The 21,103-nt window shown below is 36.9% G+C and overlaps 1 protein-coding gene across 1 annotated transcript in view; it reads right to left on the bottom strand.

Annotated features, from left to right (window-relative positions):
* Positions 1-6,538: 6,538 nt before the first annotated feature.
* Positions 6,539-21,103, bottom strand: part of LOC107226474 (suppressor of lurcher protein 1) — a 366,303-nt gene continuing 351,738 nt past the window's right edge. The window contains exons 12-13 of the mRNA XM_046733833.1: positions 17,202-17,449; positions 6,539-9,551 (exon numbers count right to left, since the gene is read on the bottom strand). Of these exons, the coding sequence (XP_046589789.1) occupies positions 9,493-9,551; positions 17,202-17,449 (307 nt within the window). The 3' untranslated portion in view covers positions 6,539-9,492. The remainder of the gene's footprint in view (positions 9,552-17,201; positions 17,450-21,103) is intronic.

A 21,103-nucleotide genomic window follows, 5' to 3' on the forward strand; every position in this document is an offset into this window, starting at 1 on the left:
TCTGTCCTGCCGATTCCAGACTCAAGCGGCCAGGCCCTTCGATGGTCAGCCGTTGACTGAAGATATATCCTTCAGTTAACGGCTCAGCTGATAACGCTGCCGTTCTGCGACAGTTGGATGATGAAAAATTTTGCTCGTATCTTTCAAATGTGTGTTAAAATACACTCGAAGTGTTAAGAAGCTTCGTTCTTTCTCTCCCCATCACCTTTTTAGGTCTTTAAATCACTACGCAGCGTTAAATACCGTCTCATATACGAAGCATCCATTTCGTCTCGTTCAAAATTAGCGCATCCGTGATGTATTACAGTTACTCTGAATTTTTTTCCATCCGAATACTTTACGAAAAACAATTCTGCTCCTCCACCCAACGCAGATACTTCACTTGCGACCAGCTAAAACAACGTTTCGATTCTATGCCTATGAAAATTGAAGATCGAGAGAGCAAATGAAAAGTTGTTGGAATAATTTTGAATATTAGTGTTATGGGATACATCGAGCGCGTGTCGAATAGAATCCCATTTCGAAATGAATAATTCTTCTCTTTTCATATCATAGCTAATCTAGTAATATAGGTAAATAGGATGGTTGGAGGTGTTCGGAAATGGTAGGACATTTCAAAAGGTAAGTCGACGATGATCCGGTGCATCAATTTTATCGTTACAGATTTTCGTTTCCCATGAGGCGTAGAGTATTCAACAACGATAATGCAGTCCTTAAAATTCATCATTCAACTCTGTCTGGAAAGCTAATTCGCAAGGCGTGGTATTCTAGATATGTCAAAACTAAGCTAGCGGCACGTGTTTGCATTGTTAGAAAAATACCCGTACTCTACATACACTGTTTCTAGTCTTTTGCTACATTTGGTTTCATCCCCATGCTTCCACGGCACGAATAGTCGGAGATGTTTTTGATTATCCATAATGAAATAAAAGAAGTAACAAAGCTTAAATTTATTGTTAAAGCTCTAATGAATACATAAAACTGCGGTCGAATTCATTTATTATTTACACATGACCTCTGTACATTTGATAAATTATTCCTAAATACATTGAAACATACGTATTTATAATGAAATATCATGCAATGGGCTGTGTAAACTATAAACTATAATTTCTATCAAATAGCTGCTTTTATGTCAACAAGGCTTTGAGACTCAATTAAGTTGGATCTCGATTTTTGCCATCGTATGCAGGACATTGGGTTACAAGAACAAATGCGAATTACGAAATACTCCGTGTTAGAGATAAGGATATTTTAGTTCAAGTATACCTATACACAGAAATCCGTATGTGAATATACTAAAACCTCTGTGTTTATTGTAAAAATCTAGTTTTAAACATGTGTATATATGTATATACACATGCATATGTATACACATACATGTATACACATACATGTACATAAATAATTGCCAAGAAATTAGAAACACTCACAACTTGTCGCAAATAGAGTAAAACGTAAGGTTAATAATATACAAATTACACAAGCGCAACATAAAACGTGGCAAGGGTAATCATAGTATACATATACGTGATATAAATTAATAGTCTAGAAAAGAGTATTTAGAGAGCTTATCTAATTCCGATCTTGTAACAATAGATCAATAACATAATCAATATACGGTTAAAGCTGTATTAGCTACATTCACAATTAGAGATAATATTTTTTATCCATTTTTATAGTTATTTAATTTCTTGTACAACAATTTTTCAAACTTCACCGCAAAATGCCCAACGAGTTCTCGTTGTGCAAACACGAGTCAAATTACCTTACAGATGGCATTACATTGATTTTTGCCTTCTCGCGTCGAGTTATAAATACAGAGAAATCTCAATGAGAGCTCATTTCTATAAGATTTATTGTAGTGCTATATTCGTAGCTGTACCTGTTATTCTATATTATATACTGTCCTAAATTTTAAACACACAGCACAACAATGGCTGAAAGCACAATGACAAGAAGAGAGGAGCAATTTGCATCTTAATAAATCTTTTCTTCTTTATACGTAGCACAGCGATGTCACGTCGGAGGATATGTACCAGTGGATCACTAGGTGGGGCACAGAACTGAAACATAATTATGTTAAAAATTTTCAACATCTCTTACAGAAAGTAGGTACGTTGCCAGACCTTATACACCAACAATGAACATTCATAGAGGCTATATTCATAAATATTTACAAAAGTAAGCTAATATTTTACCCGCAATTGCTTATTACTGATAACTTGATATGATAATATCCCCTTCCCACCCCTCCCCCCCCTCTCACGACCCACCCCGCCCTACCTACTTCTGCTCCTACTCCTACTACGACGACTACTCCTATTCCTACTCCGACTACTCCTACTCCTAATCCCACTCCAACTCCTACTATTCCTACTTCTACTCATACTCCTACTCCGAGTCCCATTCCTACCACTACTCCTACTTCTACTCCTATTTCTATATCTTCCCCTGATCCTACTCCTGATGCTGATTCTACTTCATCAAATATTGTAAAAATGTTAAACTCACCCAGCACGAATCCTCGTCCTCCACCTCGTCCAGCTCGACCACCGTCAACCACCTCGGGTTATACCTGGAATAGTAATAAATATTCTCAGTACAGGAACACATTAAAAATATTGTGTAAGGATCAATATAATTAATTAATTAATTAATAATGTAATAAATTTTATTAGCGCATTTATATCTACCGAATTTGTGCTTGCGCGGAAAATGAATTTAAATAATTTAATGTAAACATGACAAGTTTGAAATATTTCAGATGAAATATAATTACAATTGTCATCAAATATTATAAAAGTGTTTTACTCACCGAGCACTGATCCTTGTCCTCTTTGTTCACCTTGTTGTCCTTGTCTTTGTCGTCCTCCTCCTCGTGCACCGCGGACCACCTCCAACGACCGCCAACCACCTCCAACAACCACCGATAACCACCTCGGGTTATGCCTTGAATAGTAATAAATATTTTCAGTATAAGAACACACAAAAATTATCGTTCAAGGATTAATGTAAGTCATTAACTAATCGACTTTATAATAAATTTGATTATCGCATTGACAGCTCCTGAATTTGGGCTAGCGCGAAAAATGAATCGAACTAATTCATTGTAAACATGAAACAGAAATTACGGAGCGCTTGTCCTGGAAGTCGAGTTTCATCAGGCATCGGACCTGCAGCGCAGGATCCAGGACGTAGAGATTCCGGTACTCAAAATCTGCGGCGCGCGATTCTTATCCGTCCGCTCTACTGCGCGGTTGTTTCCGGACTGAGGAATTCGGCTAGCTGATTTTCGTCTATATAGATCGATGTCGTCAGGAGAAAAAAAATTTCGGGTGACGTCACTTTCAGAATAGCCGAACATTCAAACTTTGGTTTCGAACTTCAATACTCTGTATGATGTATGGTATGATGTATGATGTATGATGTATGATGTGATATGATATGATGTATAATGATTTCAGTTCTTATATTCCAGACAAGAAATACGTATTTCATCTTTGCTGCCGATTGCAGACTCAAGCGGCTTGACCCTTCGATCGTCAGGCGTGGACTAAAGGTTTATTCTTCAGTTAACGGGTCAGCTAATAACGCTGCCATTCTGCGACAGTTGAATGATAAAAATTTTTGCTCGTATATTTCAAATATGTGTTAAAATACTCTTGAAGTTTTAAGAAGCTTTAAGAAGAAACAACAGAAATCGCCGACATTCACCCTTTTAGGTTCTTCAAATCAGGAAACTGCGTTAAATACTGTTTCATGTACGGAGCATCCATTTCACATCGATCAAAATTAGCGCATCCGTGATGTATTATGGTTACTCTGAATTTTTTTTCCATCCAAACACTTTTCGAAAAACAATTCTGTTTCTCTACCCAACGTAGATACTTCACTCGCGACTAGCTAAAACAGCCTTTCGATTCTACGCCTGCGAAAATTCAAGATCGACAGAGCAAATGTTGTTGGAATAATTATGAATATTAATGTTATGGAATACATCGAGCGCGTGTCGAATAGAATCCCATTTCGAAATGAATAATTCTTCTATTTTCATATTATAGCCGTATTATTGTAGATAATCTAGTTTGTCTCCTGGAAAATTATCAAATTTATAGTATGCATCACGTATCAATCATAAATGGATCATATATATTAATGTCGTACATGGACCGCACATACATGTATACTTTTTGGTCTCTGCATCATTATTACATATGATCTATTATTATTTATGATCTTTGTATACATCCTTCTCTCGGGTACCTATACTCTAATTAAATCACTGTTTTGCTACGAATATTCTTATTATTAATTTCTTGTATCGCCGACAAGTCTTGGGCTTGGCATTGCGAAGACTGTGTTACTCGGAAGGTGAATGCGGCCAGCATCATGTCGAAATCGGTAACTCTCTGATGTTCTACAATAGGTTCTCAACTCTACCGTTGGAAGATCTCACAATCAGGGAGCGCAGGCGCACGATGATTTTCGGTTGTCACACCCAAGCCCATTAGGGCAACTGTCTTTATATTCTTCAGTCAACGGGTTGTCGGAATGAAATTTACTCCAATCAAACAAATAAAAAAAAACACCAGTCACGTTTTTTACTTTTGGTATTATCATAGCTATAACAAACCGGTCGATGATTAATCGGGTTCACGTAACTCTTCACGCTGCAGTTAATTCCACTGTAGAAAGCTGTTTCGTATACCATTAATTTCCAGATTGAAAGTGGTGGTGACGTCAAAGGCCACAAGCACTCGGCACAATTTCCGAAGTCAGCAGCATTGGGTCTGTGATAATTCGTCGAACAACTTAGGTACGTTGATTGATATTGTGTTCGAAACATTTGGATGTTTGTCATTGGTGACACTTGCTAGACTCATGGTTCCAATCATAAGCTCACTTTTACGCCCACCCCCCCCCCCCCACCCGAAGTTTGCGACTTAGTTCGAAGAACCGAGTAAATTGAAAGGTTTTCTCTCATTCGACCCATGTTTGGAAAATATCGCGAGTCAACTCTTTTTTCAAAATTAATTTTCTCTACGAATTTCAGTGGTGCTGATGAAGAAATTAATGGTTGAATGATAATTTATACGCACAACTTCTTTTTGTTTTTTGTAAATATTTTTTAAAATGCCGGATGAGTCCATCGGACAAAACATGTGAACCAGGAGTATTTTCTCGAAAACTGCCTCTGTGACGTCATTATAAGCAATAAATTTCTGCGTATTATGTACTGAATTTAAACAAAATATAAATACTTGGTTCCGCAGATATTTTTATCAGTTAAAGTTTCAAATTATTAGCCACGGCTTGGGTAGTTTCGGTGGATCGTACCTTCGTGTAGAAAAATTTCTGCAGAGAAACGATATCCGTTTGAAAAATGTTTTTCCAAAATAAAAAAGCTCCAACGAGATACGAGACGGCGATATTCTGAATATTGAATTTAATTTCTACGTGTACTTGTGACATCGAGGCTTATTTATCGGACCTGATATTGGATCATCAAATTTTCATTATTATCGTATATTACGCGATCCTCTGGGTATCAGGCGTTGATTTAATAACCCGGATCATCTCCGGTGGAGTTTTATCGACGGTTTTTTACATTTTTTCCGAAGGAGAGGTAAAAACAGTATAAAAGGAGAGGGATGCCAAGTTGGCGACGAAAGGAGGATTTCCATCTTTCGGGCAGCTTCCTTGGTGATACGGAGTAAATTAGTTCGACTTTGCTAATTAATCGCAATGAATAATACTCGAGACGAATTGAAAACTTGTTACTATTCCTATGCCGATTAAAGACATAATTGCAGGTGAAGAGAAAAGATCTAAATTGAAAATTGACTGGGAGCCGATGTACGAAGGTCGGAAATTCACGAGGATAACTGAGTCGAGATCGAAATTTAGGTTGATCAATTTTGGAATAGATAAGGACATCGATTGTCCGTCGAGTCACAACGACAGGTGTAAAACGTTTTTTTATAACCGTATATATTTACGACAGAAATGCTTGGGGACTTTACTGTTCGATTATGAATAACTGAACAGATCGTTATAGCAATGTTTAATTTATTCATTCATTTATTAAATGTAATGAAAGTGAAATCTTTTCCATGTCGTAATCTGTATTGAGTGTGTCTTCGTAATACAGTGTGTTGAAAAATAACAATTTCCCGTTCTGAAAATGGAGGGGATGCTTCATGAAAGATTAATAGTAGTAGACACGATGAATGGAAATAAAACAAGAAAAAAAAAAAAAAAACGATTTCCGTAGATGTAACAAATTCCTTCAAAACAGTGTATCGATTGTGCCTAATTATCTGTTATTTGAATGCATTAAAATAAATGTTAAATAATTGATACTGGAAAAGTGGCTGAATATTTTTGAACGAAACAAAGTTTTATATCGTAAAAAACGTATCTGTTGTTAGAATTTGCATAAAGCGAGTCGGTCGGTGGATAATTTCTCTGCGGAATTGAACCTGCGAAAGTTTTGATTCTCAGGGAGATGAATAATGCATTCATACGACTTTATGATTTATTAATTCCGTATCAGCGAATGAAATTACACTTCGATAATAACTAATGCGTTTTTATATATATATATAATATATATATATATATATATAATGTACATGAAAGTTTGGCAAAAGTGCCACAAAAAACTCAATAAGAAAATAAATCCTTTCGCTGTGTAGGCTTGCAGGAAATCGTAGCTTGTAGTTTTCGTGATTCACAGAGTGTCACAGCTGTTGGAGTGGTAGGTATAATACATAAATTAACAATTATCGACAATAATATCAGGGTAGTAAAATAGACGTTGGCCAGGGCGTATCGAAGAAACGTTTTCTGCCCCGAGCCGAGAGCACCGAGAAAAATTATTGCACTCGAGTTTGCCGCGGGTTTAACATTGTCAACATGACCGTCTCGTTAAATTCGTTAAATATTATCGAGGAACGGTCGTGGTTTTCGGGCTCAGAGACTTTAACACCCGAGAAAACCAAGTGTCCTAATTGTTTCCTTTGAAAAACGAACGGGCCATCGGCGATTATTTCCTTTTTCTTCGAATAAACAAATTATGCACATTACAGGTGGAATAATAAGTAATTGTGTGACATGTGACAAGTATATTAACATATTAATATGCAGACGTGCATCGCGTATGTATATATATATGTATGGACAGACGAAAAGTTCTTTTACTTTTTTCTTCTTTTCAAATATTTACATGTTACAATTCACCCCGCAGAATATTATCACTTGTAAGTTAGCCCGTTGTGCTCGTTGGTTACATACAGAATAAGAAAGTATGTGTGAGAATTGCTCTTCACGATGAAAGCCAGCGGTCGATGCAGTTATATTCGAGGGGTTAACCACCCTTGCAATTTCATATAACCGAACAAGTCACGTGACATTTTTTGGCATCATTTAGCTGAGAACATTTGAAGTACTTCCGGTAGTACGAAAGCAAACCACCCAAAAATCTCTCGAAACTGTTTTGTCGTATGAAACGAATTGATCGGTGGCTAATTCCTCGGTTCTACCGATTCATTTTTCTTCCACCCGTAATTACCGATAATACACGAGAGTTTGCAAATCGTTGGTTTCGCTTGAGGTAATTCGAAGCACATCAAATTTTCGATTTTTATAGGTTGGCTTGCAATGTGTTCGAAAATTCGTATATCAGGTTTTTCTTATTGCTTTCCGCTTCGATCCTTCAAGTGTTATACCTAATTCCTCGATTTACATCTGTGGAAGAATAGTTAAACGTTATTTGTACATATCGGGAGAAAAACCGTATCGACCACTGGCAATTATTAATGTTAATATACATACCCTATATGTGGTTCGAAATGAATGCAGTGTGTTATTTATACCTACGGTATTAGATAACATAATATTTACAAGTTGACAATCGTACATTTTTATGTATTATATGTTTTTACCGTTTAATTTTAGGTATATAATTTCATGTACCGTAGTCTTAATAATAAATATATTTGTAATGTAATAATGTAAATAGCAATAAACAGTCAGCAAATCACTGGTCAACACCTATTATATTATATTTATACATATATCTATTGTATAATCTTACGTATGTATATAAATTCATTCCAATCATACAGACCTTCTGCATAACCATGTACAATGTGTCACCTTGCATCGTCATTACAAATTATCCGTAAACATATTCATAACGTATATTTTAATAGTATCTCGAGGAGTTTCATTATTATATATTATATGCATTAACGAATTATAAACCTATTCCAAAATATTCACATATTACAGTCTAATGTATATTCTAATCGCAATTACAATAATTGGTTTCATAGATGTATAATAATTTAACTATTACATGTATGTATATGTATATATATATTTGTTTTTACAGATTATACAATATAATTGCATGCATACGAGGGTCGATATCAAGTTTGTAGCCGAACTTTTTCACCAACTGAAAAATACATTCACGTCTGAACATTTTCAACGATCTCACGTCTAACGGATAACCAAAATTGCCTTACTTTATACGAGAAGTTGAGAAGGTTTCCCGTTCTTATAAAGATCAAGAACTTCGCGCGTGGTTTGGAAAAATTCCGACGGTAGAAAAATCGGCATCTATTTATTGACGGATAAATTCAATTAGTTTGATCTAAGAATAAGCTTCAATCATACGTCACGAATGATAGTGCAATACGCTACAATTAAATATTTTTGCTATGGTAAAATAACGAAATGAAATTGGTAAGAATTTAGCAAAGCAATGTTAATGATTGTCTTTGGTGTTTTAGTAATTTTTTTAAATTTGCTTAAATCGCCCAGATTAATCATCGTGCGCACACACACACACACACACGCACGCACATTCGTAGAGAAACGCACGCCGTTTCAACTAAATTTCATCAATTACGTACTATTATCATTCATTTATATATTATATAACTGTGTCAGTTTCAATTTTCATATATATCTATATTATATGTATATATGTATATTACGCGTATTACATAGTTAATCTTGTTAACATATAATTATAGTTTGTTATTAATAATTGTATTTAAAATCAGTTTATATTTGTTTAATGTTTTTTTTTTTCCCCGTTCTAGAAAATGCCGAATGCGTTAAAAACACTGCGTTACAACGTCACTGTATAGGTATAATACCGGAATTCGTTCAGTTTGTTCGTTGTCGTCATTAAGGAAGAAAAAGAATAAAAATTCATAAATTAGACCAACAATAAAGTTTAACGAACCGCAAGTATATGAGAATTTTTTATTTTTTTTTTCTTCAACAAACCACAACGTAGGCCGGAAGTTTCGTGTTTAGTTGGGACGAGGATTAAGATTCTTGTATCACCAGGTGCGAATTCTCATCTCACCTGCGCAACAGCATGACCAGCAGACTCGGAAAATAATTGCTATTTGTAGCTGAGTGCAATTGGTTCCGTAATAAACGGTAATTTTTGTAAAAGGAACTGCTTCAAGCCTGGAGATGGATTCGAAATACGAGTTGAAGTACCAGGAACATCACTGCAGGACCTGTAATTATTAAAAAAGGAATTATTAATTATTAATATAGATTAACGTTCGGCTGCAGAGGGAAACAAATATCACATTATGCCTCTATTCTCGGGTGATAGCCATTAGTCGTCGTCGGACAGTTTTATGACGACTTTTCGCGCACGTTGCTAAAGGGACCGGAAGTGGCAACTTTCCGGTACCGAATGAAATATACCGCCAGGAGACTTAGTTCCGAGTCAAGTAATCCGATTACGGCGGCTTACCTCGGAACGTAATAGTATTACGAACATTCGGAATAGAATTATCCACCTTCGCCTTCCCTCGCGGTCTTTCCGACTAATATAAAGTCTACCAAAATAGACAATTTTAGTGGCGTATAATTTCGTTTGCCATCTACCTTGGACGGCTTCTCTTCGTTTCTTTTCTACCGAAAACGACTGCTATTTTTTACCACGGTTGGTTCGACGATGCCAATTGAGAAAATGGAGCATACCGCGGTATGCTATTGCGATAAACAATTTGGTGTTTGCAATAACTTGGAAATTCATAACGTCTGACGAAATAAAAAATTTATAAACCTCGATTGACGGAAAGAGAGTACTAGAATTTAGTTTATTTTTTCTGAGACATTTTTCGTTAATATTTGTACATTCAATTGGTTAATTAAATTTATGCAAGATACAGGATTCGCTGGTGAGTGAGAAATCAAATTATTCGTACGAAGAAGATCGAAGATTTGAATCCTGTGAATGGATTTAGTTTTACAAATTTTCACACGTAACTATTTTCAGAAGGTGAAGCGAGTGCAAAAACAATTAACCGAGACTAAATGTCGATTTTCGGTACAGTTATTGGAAAAATGAACACGATTTACGTGTTTCCTAGTAATATGAGATTGAAATGAAAAAAATTCCAGATATTTAGAGATTTGCAGATCGATCATTTAGTAAAGTAAGTGTCTAAAAAGTGAAGGGTCGAAAATCGTTGAGGTACAAAACGAATTCTAAAACAGAAGGTCGCGAAGGGGAATAAGTAATGCTTTCAGACTGAGAAAGAGACAAGATGAAACGGTCGTTTGTTCCGCATGGCGAGAGACGGCGAAACAGCCGCGAATCCTTCCATGTCAAAAAGGAACGCCTCGTTTCCGCAAAGTAGAAAGTTTGAAAAACTTTTCAAATTCTAGGCAATTCTCTTACACGGGGATATCGCACATTGTACAGGTGTACGATATACATGCGAGAATCAGCAAAGGGGTTGGCGTTGATGCTTCTACGACTGCAGAGATTCGCAGCGAATCAAGGAAAATCTGATTAGTCCCGGTTCTCTAACATAATAAATTATACTCCGTTATTTCGCCGTGCGGAATATGAAATCCCCCGAGTCAGCACTTAGCTGCTAATTCTTACCCCCTGGTCATCTTTCCGCGTTTTCGTTGACGCAATTAAGTATTATCTGTGGAGATTCGCGTGTATCGGGGTACAAAGGCTTCAAGGGATCTTTTCTTCTTCCTTTTGTTCACAGCTTCTCTTGGGGTTTAATTTCACCCAGATATTCCCCATCTTCAAGTTGCGTTTTCATATTCAGATATCGCAGGCCCAAAACAATGCTGTGTATAAAGCAGCGTTGATACAATTCAATTCCTGCAGGGAAATTGTATTCGGCGCGAGGGAAATAAGAGATATAGAAAAAACAATCCTGATCTCGGGAAAAATAAATGCGTCAATTCTTATATTTGTCTGAAAAATGTCTAGAGTGGAAAAATACCGATGTAGCTTTTGTCATCGACGGTGTTTTTTTTTTTTTTTTTTTTAGCGAATCGGAAATTTTGCGCTGGGATTGATATACATATTTTTATATTCTTAATCATTTTCAAATCATTATGAAAAATTAAACACATTTGCATCGTTTTCAGTATGTTTATTCTTAGCAAGACTTTTCTTCGGAATTCACAATGCAAATTTCAAATAAATGACTTGTCGCATTGTAAATATTCGAATAATATACAATCCCACATGCGATTCGTCGAACACAAAGATTTCAATATAATAATTCAAGTATCGTTTCACAGATGCAAACATGCTCCAAGTGATCGTATAAAATATTTTTCTTAGCTTGAGAAAAAGCGTTATCTTCGAAAGTATAATGTTCAGTGCATTTTGGAAACCGCGAAACAACAAATCTTTGATCACGTATTCTCATTTTTATGGTGAATCTCAACGAGCGGATTTTAACAACGAGGGAGCCGAAACCCAGTCTTTACGCGATCGCCAGAGGACATGAAGGGGGGAGGGAGGGAGGAGAGGACAGAAATTACGTCGTTGGTAAATATATACCGAAACACCACGCATTTACCTCAGTACTTCCGGTTAAAAGCGCGAAACAAGATTAGTGCGACGTTATTCAATTACCACAAACGTGACCCAACTCCGGCGCAATTATTTAGGCTCTTTGACAACGTGACGTAGGTAAAACGAGGAAAATCACTTCTAATCATCATTTTGCGACGTCATAATGTCTCGTTTGCATTTAGTTTGCAACAAAGTGGAGAATAAATTCAAAAAATAAAAATACACGGTCAATAATATTGCAGAAAAAATGCGACAACTCAACTTTTCGCAAGTTTTTAAATCTTAGAGATCCACGTTTTTGCGATATTCCTGCAACGGTTTCGCAAGTATTTCAAGTGTAATATAGTATATCTTTACAATATTGAGCGCTGCGTGGATGTGTGAAATTCCTCAAAGCGCTGAAACACTTGACAGAGTTCCGACAATCGCCTCAACTTGAATGAATATTAACTCTGACGTATAGAAAATAGTGCGAAAATTTTGCGGTGATATTTGACAAATAAACAACACTATAACATCGATGGGTAGCGGTAAAAAATGGTTGGTCATAAATATGGAATAACCTGATATTGTACGAAAAGTCGTATGTAGGTTTAGGCGATAATTTTATACGACTTCTCCGATCGGCAGGACATATTTGGGGATTAATTTTTGAGCCCGATTTTTGAAGCGTCGCCGTTTTCTCGCCCCCCCCCCCCCCCCCCCCCCCCGCGTCGTAAACAGCCTCTGGCTTATAAAGATGAATTTTTGACGATTCGACCCTCGGCAAGCTCCCGCGAAGTCCTCCTTCCGTCGATAGGCGTAGCTGAGCAGGGTTGGTACATATATCCTGCCTGCACGAGGATATCGAAAAATTGATGACACTCCCCGAGGCTCTCAACGCCGGCGAAGGTTATATAAGAAAGACTAACTCACCCTCGCCTCAGCTCGAAGACATTCTCACCTATGAAATATCCTTAGAGAAGCAAATCTTGTCGCCCCTCCCCTCCCCCCTCCACCCCCCCCCCCCCCCCTTGTTATCTCGCGATTCGCGGAAGGCAAACGTCCCCGGTGCCTCGTACTTTACACACGATCGATGACTATCGTTAAATCAGAAATTCATCCGCGATATAGAGGGAGAGTGGTCGCCCCTTTTTTCCATGCAATTTCACCTCTCCCAAGTTATACGTGGGTTACGCCTATGCCGCATGAATTTCATCACGAATTTTTTTTATATTCATCCATTTGCTAGCTGGACGTCTGAATATTTTAGGATGAAAATTAGACTACTTTTGTTGTTTAGTTACATTTTAAACCAGCTCTGTCAGTTTATTTTTAGAACTATAACCGTTTCGTTGCGGAAACCGAAAACAAATTAAACGAAAAATTGATATCGCGCACACGCCACAAAACTGGATATTCATCCGTCAGTTAAACATATTTTTTTTTTATCAAAACTTGTTATACAGTTTCGTAAATTCAAAGCGGGTGAGACAGATTCATTATTGAGTCGGAAATACGATTCGTGGGTTAAATTTTGTTCGTTAATTTGGTTATTTTCACGATTTCAAAAGCAGAATACCGAATAACATTCTCTACTAATTGAATTTTAATCCGACCGTTGTGTGAAAATGAAAACAAATATAAATTAAGTTCCACTGTATGCATTTAACGATAATGATAACAACGGTACGTAGCAACAGCAGCACGGAATGTATAATCCACGTAGTTCCAGCTGAAGCATAAAGTAGGTAAAATATAGGAAGCTTTTCTCTGTATTGTTTCGCGTCGGATTTATGTGTAGAAAATTCCGTCTCATTGAATGATACTTTCTCATTGTTGGTACATATTCCTTTCGCTGCAGTATTTCACGAAACTTTTCAATTGTGAATCTCTCTATGGATGCAGTTGAAACGTTTTCCATCTCTTTTGACGAGTTAATTTCGACGACTCAACTCGAAATAAATCAACGTAAAATGTGGTTAGCGAAGAAGATAATAGTCAGACTGATTGAAAAGTTTACTCCTTCGCTAGGATTTGGTAATTATACGCGTGTCTGTGGTATAGTGCACAATTTTACTGCGACTAATCGTTACCGAATACATTTTTTTACGAATAAAAATAACCCAGTTTCATTGCCGGAAATCTGACAGAGGATATTTTCATAACGTGATTTGATTGGTATACAAGCTGCTTAAAATTCAAACATAACGTATCGTACGATCAAACCTTCGATAACTTCATCGTTACAAATTATACGCGTGTTTGTGCTGAATCCGGAACGTTTTCCGTACGACATTATGACATTGAAACAATTGAAAAAGTACCCATTAAAATTGTATAAATTGTGATAGATGAAATAATATGTGCTGTGTATCGGAAATATTTAAAATACTCAAATCTAAAGCTATTTGCGTACACACACGCACACACACACACATACATATATATATATATATGTGTATTCCACTTATGTGAAAGTCTGAGGTGCAGCAATATGACTTTTTCATAACCCATAAAAATCGAAGAGAAAGACGAAGAAGAAGAAAAAAGGTAATGTTTATTATCGCATATCCTTTATGGGAGGGTAACCTTTTCTTCCTGCACATACGATATGTGTGTCTAAAATTGCCCAATTTCGCACACTCTGCACCTACACACGATTTCAACTTTTATTCTGCAATAGAAAAAAGCTCTGGGTATACGTTTTCTTTTCCCTCTCAGCCTGAAGTCGGTGCGTAAAAATCTATGCTTGTTTTCTTTATGCTGCCAACTTTGGTCCCCGCTTTCGGTACAAATTAGTTTTTTAAAATCACATATGTATATTGCATATACATTCGAAAATTTTATGCGAATCCATGACGTACGATATCGGTGCACTGAAATTATTTGCAACGGTAAAAAACGCTCTTTTCTTTAGCAAACTTGTCACGGCGTAAGTTTTTTCGCAGCAATTGATAAAGTTGGAAAAAATCCATTCGCAATAGGAGGAAATATCGTCGATGATCGTTTTCATTTCCATTCAAGTTTCATTTAGGTTGAATTTTTCGTTGTGTCTGCGGTTTCTTCTTGACTGTGCGGCCCTCGGCTTATTCCTGGAAGTTCGTATGGGGGTGGGAATAACAAAGAAAAAGGACGGAAAGTAAGCCAGTTGAAACTGATAACAGGCTTCGTGAGGATGGATTTAGAAACGTCTGGAGAAACCCCTTCGGCGAATATTATACTTTATAATAAGACGTTTCACCTGCGGGAGGCGAAGGAGCAAAGGAACGAAGGGGTGGAGGGACGAGGGTTAGGTTCGTTCGAGTGGATCAATTTGAACCCGATGTCTCGCGATACGATTCCCTCGAATAAACCCTTACACAGGGCACTTTAACCGAAATAAGCAAACGACTCGTTCGGTACGTCAAATTGATCCTAACACAATCTCGCGAATTTCAATTCGCCAAGGAATACACGAGGACTTGAGTACCGAATAAGCTCGAATATCTCATCTAGACCCGTGGCATGTACATATATCTGCAAGCTCGCAAGCACAACCGCCGTTCAATGCGCCTTAAAAATTACCCCTCGACGAGACAGCGAACTGTGTCGAATAACTTCGTCACTGGCTCGATTTCCATCCCACTTTATATAATCCCGTTTACGACCCTCAACGCTCAGCTCAATTCACTCTCTCAGGTCTCTTTGCTCTTAATTCGCTTGGCCAAATTTATACGAAGCCCCGAAATACTGCAGCTACCTGTTGACTGCGCTGGGCAGAGTTTTTTCTTTTCTTTTTTTCGTCAAACGGTCTCACGAACAAACTTCCAGAGCGTTACTAATTAGCTAGTTTTCATAACGATACTTGAAATGGAATACGTTTTGTTCTTGTAATTAGCTGCTGTTTACTCGGAGGACCAATTTTTTAGAGCGACCGCGATGTTAAAGATTCGTGATTTCAATGGAAAAATTGCTCATGCATTCGGAAACTGTAATGAATTTCTCAAACTTGATTGATCGCAATCAACGACTGACGATCGCTATCGAGGAATTAACTGACGATCGTTTTTCAGCAAAATACAGACTTGTTTCTCGATAGATTTAAGGTTGAAAAGTGGGTTTCGGGAGAGTTGAAAAAGGACGATTGAACATGATTTGAGTATTAAATATTCGGAAATTCGTTGAGTAAAAATTGTAGAGAGAAGTAAGAATCGAGTGAATTTGAGATTTTTTGAATCTCGGGAAGAGATTTCGCATGAAATTAAAGTTAAAATCACTACGATTCTCGGGATAATATTTATATAAGATTTGTGTAATTTGCGGTTGTTCGAAGAACTCGATGAGTACGATTTACTTTTAATAATTGATCAGAAATTTGATAACGTGTAACAATGAAGTACGGAATTTGTCTGTGGAATGTTGAGGTACGGCTTAATCTGCACTGAAGAATTTCAAATTCAGATTGATCGGAGACGAGAAAATGTTGATCGCGTGTAAAATTATTTCTTTCAAGGCTACATTTCTTTCAACGTATCCGACCTTTCTAGGGTTTTGTTATCGTAAGAGGGGTAGAAATATTGTCTCGAAAATTATGGAGTTATACAAGATTCTCAATCTTCCATCTTCTCAAATCGGTATATGATAGGTATAATATTGTTAGAAATTTGACATTCGGTACAATAACAAATGTCCATGCATATTGAATACCGTAGTAACCGTTTTTACATAATTAAGAGTAAAAAGCCGTTTGCGAAAATGAAATCTATATAACGAAGACGTAGCTAAACGGCTTTACAAAATCCGTCACATCAATTTATAGATGTAAAATCAGTCAATTTTGTTTTACTATCAATTTTGAATGAATTTTTTTCTCTTCTAGATAAGCTGTATAGATTTTCTTTTTTTTCAATAAATGAATAAGTCAGAGGTGTATAAACTTGTACAGATAAAATTGTGAATATTAATTATTTTCAGTCCTTCATTCGCAAGATTAAAATACGCCGTTTCTATCTATGTGTATAAATGTTCATTTTCAAATTTAATCCGATATCTTTACATGTCTAGTCTTTTTCTTAAAGGATAATTTTTTTTTTTTTTTTATTTATACCGAGCTGTTACTTTTCCTTATTATTGTCAAAACAGGTTCCGTATAGTTTGTTGGTGAAAAATGCGGCAGATATCAAAAATTTTGTTTCTAGTTTGAATTTTTTAGCCTAAACAACAAGTCTTCTTTGGAACATTTCTTGTCAAAGACAACAACCGTTACAACATATCGTTAACCACTTTTCCCAGCCTAACAGTTTCTGATCTCCGTTTTCTTGAATGTTATAAAATTTTGAATTAGCGAGATTGAAATTACCTTTACACGTGGAGGCGTGACCCTGGGTCGGTTTTACGGTGAAATTGTCCTCCTCGTCGTAAAATACGTAGCTGGCATTGAAGCCGGTCCCGTCCAATCTCTCGTTGCTCTTGAAAGTGACCCTGAAGAATTTCCCGTCACTGTCGACGTCGAATTCCTTAAGTTGGCCGCAATGCCGGGAATACTTTCTATCGCGTGCCATGTAATTTGAGAACTCGACGAAGTCACTCGCCGAGGCAGCTCCGCATCTGAAAGATCGATTGCAATCGTTATCGCGTCGTCTGCCGTTTGGGTGTAGAATAGGTGTCCAGGAATAAGGAGAAAAGTAGATAGGGGGATGGGAATGGGGAGAAAATAAATACAGAGGGTAACAAAAGACGGGGTGCAGGGTTCGCTCTCCGCGGGCTACGTAGCCTTTTTTCGCGTAAATTGCACACCGTCACGAAGACGCACGGTGAAATATTGCCGGAGCGAGGCGTGAGCTACCCTTTGGGCAAAAGGGTTTCTGAAAGGATTACGAGCAATCTCGCTCTTCAAATATGAATTCGAGCTAAATTAGGGAAAAGCTCTCTACCTGCCGTTTCGAGTCATTTTCTTTTTTTTTTTTTTTGGGTGGGGTTTTTTTCTTTTTCTTTTTTTCGCCCCCTCACTCCGTGAGAAACTCCAGTTGTACTTTGCAAATCACCTCGACGTGTAAAGAACCTTTTACATTCCCATCACGAACTGTTCTAATTGAACAAACGTTTTAACCGAAGTCATGTGTAAGGGTAAATACAAATTTGTTCACACACGCGCACGCATGTTAGAGGAGGACAGGCTTGGCTGAGCAAGGATTACGGCCAGCTGGTCAGTCGGTCATTAAATTTTCTACGAGAGAGTCTGCAGCTGTCAGACTTGGCCTTAGCAATTTACGAAATTTCGATGGTACAATTTTTTTTTACAATCATTATTTTTACGTTCAATATTAGTAGAAACGAACCAAAGATAAGAATTCTCCTCTAGATACACCTATATATTTATCATTTTTAAGTTCGAATAATCGTTGACGGAAGATAATTATCGAGATGACAATGAAATACGAATTGTTACATGAATTATGATTGAATAAAGTTGATTCCAAATAAATAAATAATGATCTGAGAGGAATATAAATAATACGTCATTTTTTTTTTTATTTGCATTACTTTAGTAAACGAACAAGTAGATAATTACATTCGTAAGGCAACGTGTGCGGCACGTATATTTTTCACAGATTCAATGCTGAAGTTACGTCATAACTTGGAATTTCATCAATTTTTTTCTATTCTTTCGTCGAAAAAAGTCATACTTCTAGCTGACGGACAGTATGAAGACGTTGCAGAAAAATACCGAGTAATTTGTAATAAATCATCGATTCTCGATGCGGAAGAATCGGAAAAATAGTATTAATAAAAACTCGCCACCGATGTAGTGAAAATATTTATTCTTTGCCAGGTCAACGAAGCGCTATACATCGTAAGTTACGAATAATAAATGGTGAATATTGCCGCGTCTGTCATCGCGTACGATGAAATCTTTCCCTCGATTTTTCACGAAAAAAATCTAGAGATGATCACGTCTCTCGCTTATGGCTAGGTATGCCATAAATTGATATCGTGGCTCCCACTTGGCAGTTCCATGAGTAATCTAATTTCATTTATAGCTCCACTCCGAGGCCTTGTGCGTACGTATATAAAGGCGTATATTTTTCTATACAACCTGCGACTTATTACTTCGCCATCCTGTCCTCGACTAGAATCATCACATAACTTTCCCATCCTCTTACCAGTTCATTCTTTCTTTCATACCTACTCAATGTTTTATTAATATATTTACGTTCCTCGACGATGCTCGATCGATTTTTGCCTCACATGCGTGTACGCCTTACTCGTATAAATATACTACATACAATGTACATATATGTATACATTTATTGGAAAACTGATCGGAAAGTAAGATTACCTTATTCGCGATTCAACAAGATATTTTTTTGCGCTTCGAAGCCATGCTGGATAGGTGAAAAAAATAATTATTACAGACGTCTGGACGGGAGAGAAGAAGGGAAAAAAACACGTTTTGCCAAAAATATACCCTCGCAGTGACGTATTTGGAAATGTGGAAAATTTCACCTCATTTCGCGGCAAGTTTTGGTTGCGAATCCTGACGTAAACTGACCCTGGTAAAGTAAATTGTGTATAAGCTTGCAAGGATGTACGTATAAGGAAAAAAAAACTACACGTCATAGTACATATGTACCAATGCATGTACATATGTGCGCTTATATGGAGTTGTACGAAGCTACTTCAGTTTATACGTATCAATTGTGAGAAGGAATTGGATGTTTCACTCGAAGAAATTGATACATCAGGAAGGCATGGCGGTGTTGTTATGAGAGGATAAAAGTAAGCAAGATATAACGGCAAGAAAGATAATCCATCCGAAAAGTTTGTTGAAAAAGGAAAGAGGAAAAGTAAAGTATTATAGGTACAAGAAGCAAAGCGAAGGAGAAAAAGAAGGGAAAAAATTAAAGGAACGGACGGCTCACTCTGTCATTTAGTGAATGCAAAAGCAAAACTGCAAAAACAAAACTGCGGAACTTGAAGAATTCGAAAGACTTCAAATGACTCTGGTAGCTGCTTGACTTTCAGTTGGTTATACTTAAGTATAAACTTCGTATAAATTCGCACGGTTTTATCTAATTTTCACGGTGTGAATCGAAAAAACAATTATTTGAAGCATCACAGCCTTGTCCGAATAACCGATAGGTAAACTCGAACGTGATGTAGATGTTTTTAAATTTTTAACCCTGACGTACTCTCGTATGAACATCTTCAGAGTGTAGCTTTAGCAATGTAACTCTATATAAAAGAATAGGCAGCTTTGTTTGTTCCGTTTGTTTATAAAACGAAACTCCGAAAGTTTCAGAACAAGAGTAAATGAGCGAACCACAAAGAGAGGTGGCTTTGAGAAGGTACAAGTTCTTTTTACTTGTTTTCAACACCCTTGGCTCAAATTCAACCAGCCTTGACTCTGACAATATTGAAGTTAACTTTTGAAACGAGGGATTCAAAAGAAGGATAAGGTTTGAATAGCTATGTAGATGCACGGAACGTGCTCAACAGTTTTTATCCGAGATCGCTGCGGCGCTTTTTCATCGTATAAAATTAATTTTTGATTTTCGTAACCTTTGAAAATCACTTTTTTTTTTTTTTTAATTTCAGCGAATCTTCACGTTTTCGAATCTCTAGAATACGAAAAACAGGTTTTTAGAAAAATGTCGGTCTGAATGTCGGTTTGTCGATCTGTCCGACAAACTCCGCGATGATCTCGGAAACGTTTCGATGAAAAAATTTGAAACTTACATGATTTTACAATCAAATAATGGGCATGAAAAAATTCCATGTCCCATTTAATTTGAACCTCCGGTTATACTAGAAATAAATCCATTTTCAATGTCTTACCAGCAAACATATACTTTTCCCTGCTCATTACTTTTTCCAAATAAACGATTACGTTTTTCACAGTTTATATATTTATTCTTTTTCAAATGTATAAATTTTTTGTTATACACAATTTTTTTTTTTTTTTTTCGAACATCTCTATTAAAACGCTTTCGTTTGGCTGTCAAGTTTTATCAGTCTCAAATTTTTCACTCGGCCGTTTTCGAGATAATCGCTCAAGTTTATTGGACAGAATAACCGACTCTCCCCTTTTCACGGCGATGAAAATTATTGCGAAAAAACAATGTTTCCGGCTTGTTTTTGTCAATAAAGTTACAGGTACCAGCACGGGTAAAGACAGCCTGCGCAGAGGCCAATAGTTTTGCAAGGACCGCCGTCTCCGCGCCTTTGAAACGGCCGCGGCGCGAAGATATATTTCGAGAT

Source organism: Neodiprion lecontei, chromosome 1 (genome assembly GCF_021901455.1).
Source record: "Neodiprion lecontei isolate iyNeoLeco1 chromosome 1, iyNeoLeco1.1, whole genome shotgun sequence".
NCBI lineage: Eukaryota > Metazoa > Arthropoda > Insecta > Hymenoptera > Diprionidae > Neodiprion > Neodiprion lecontei.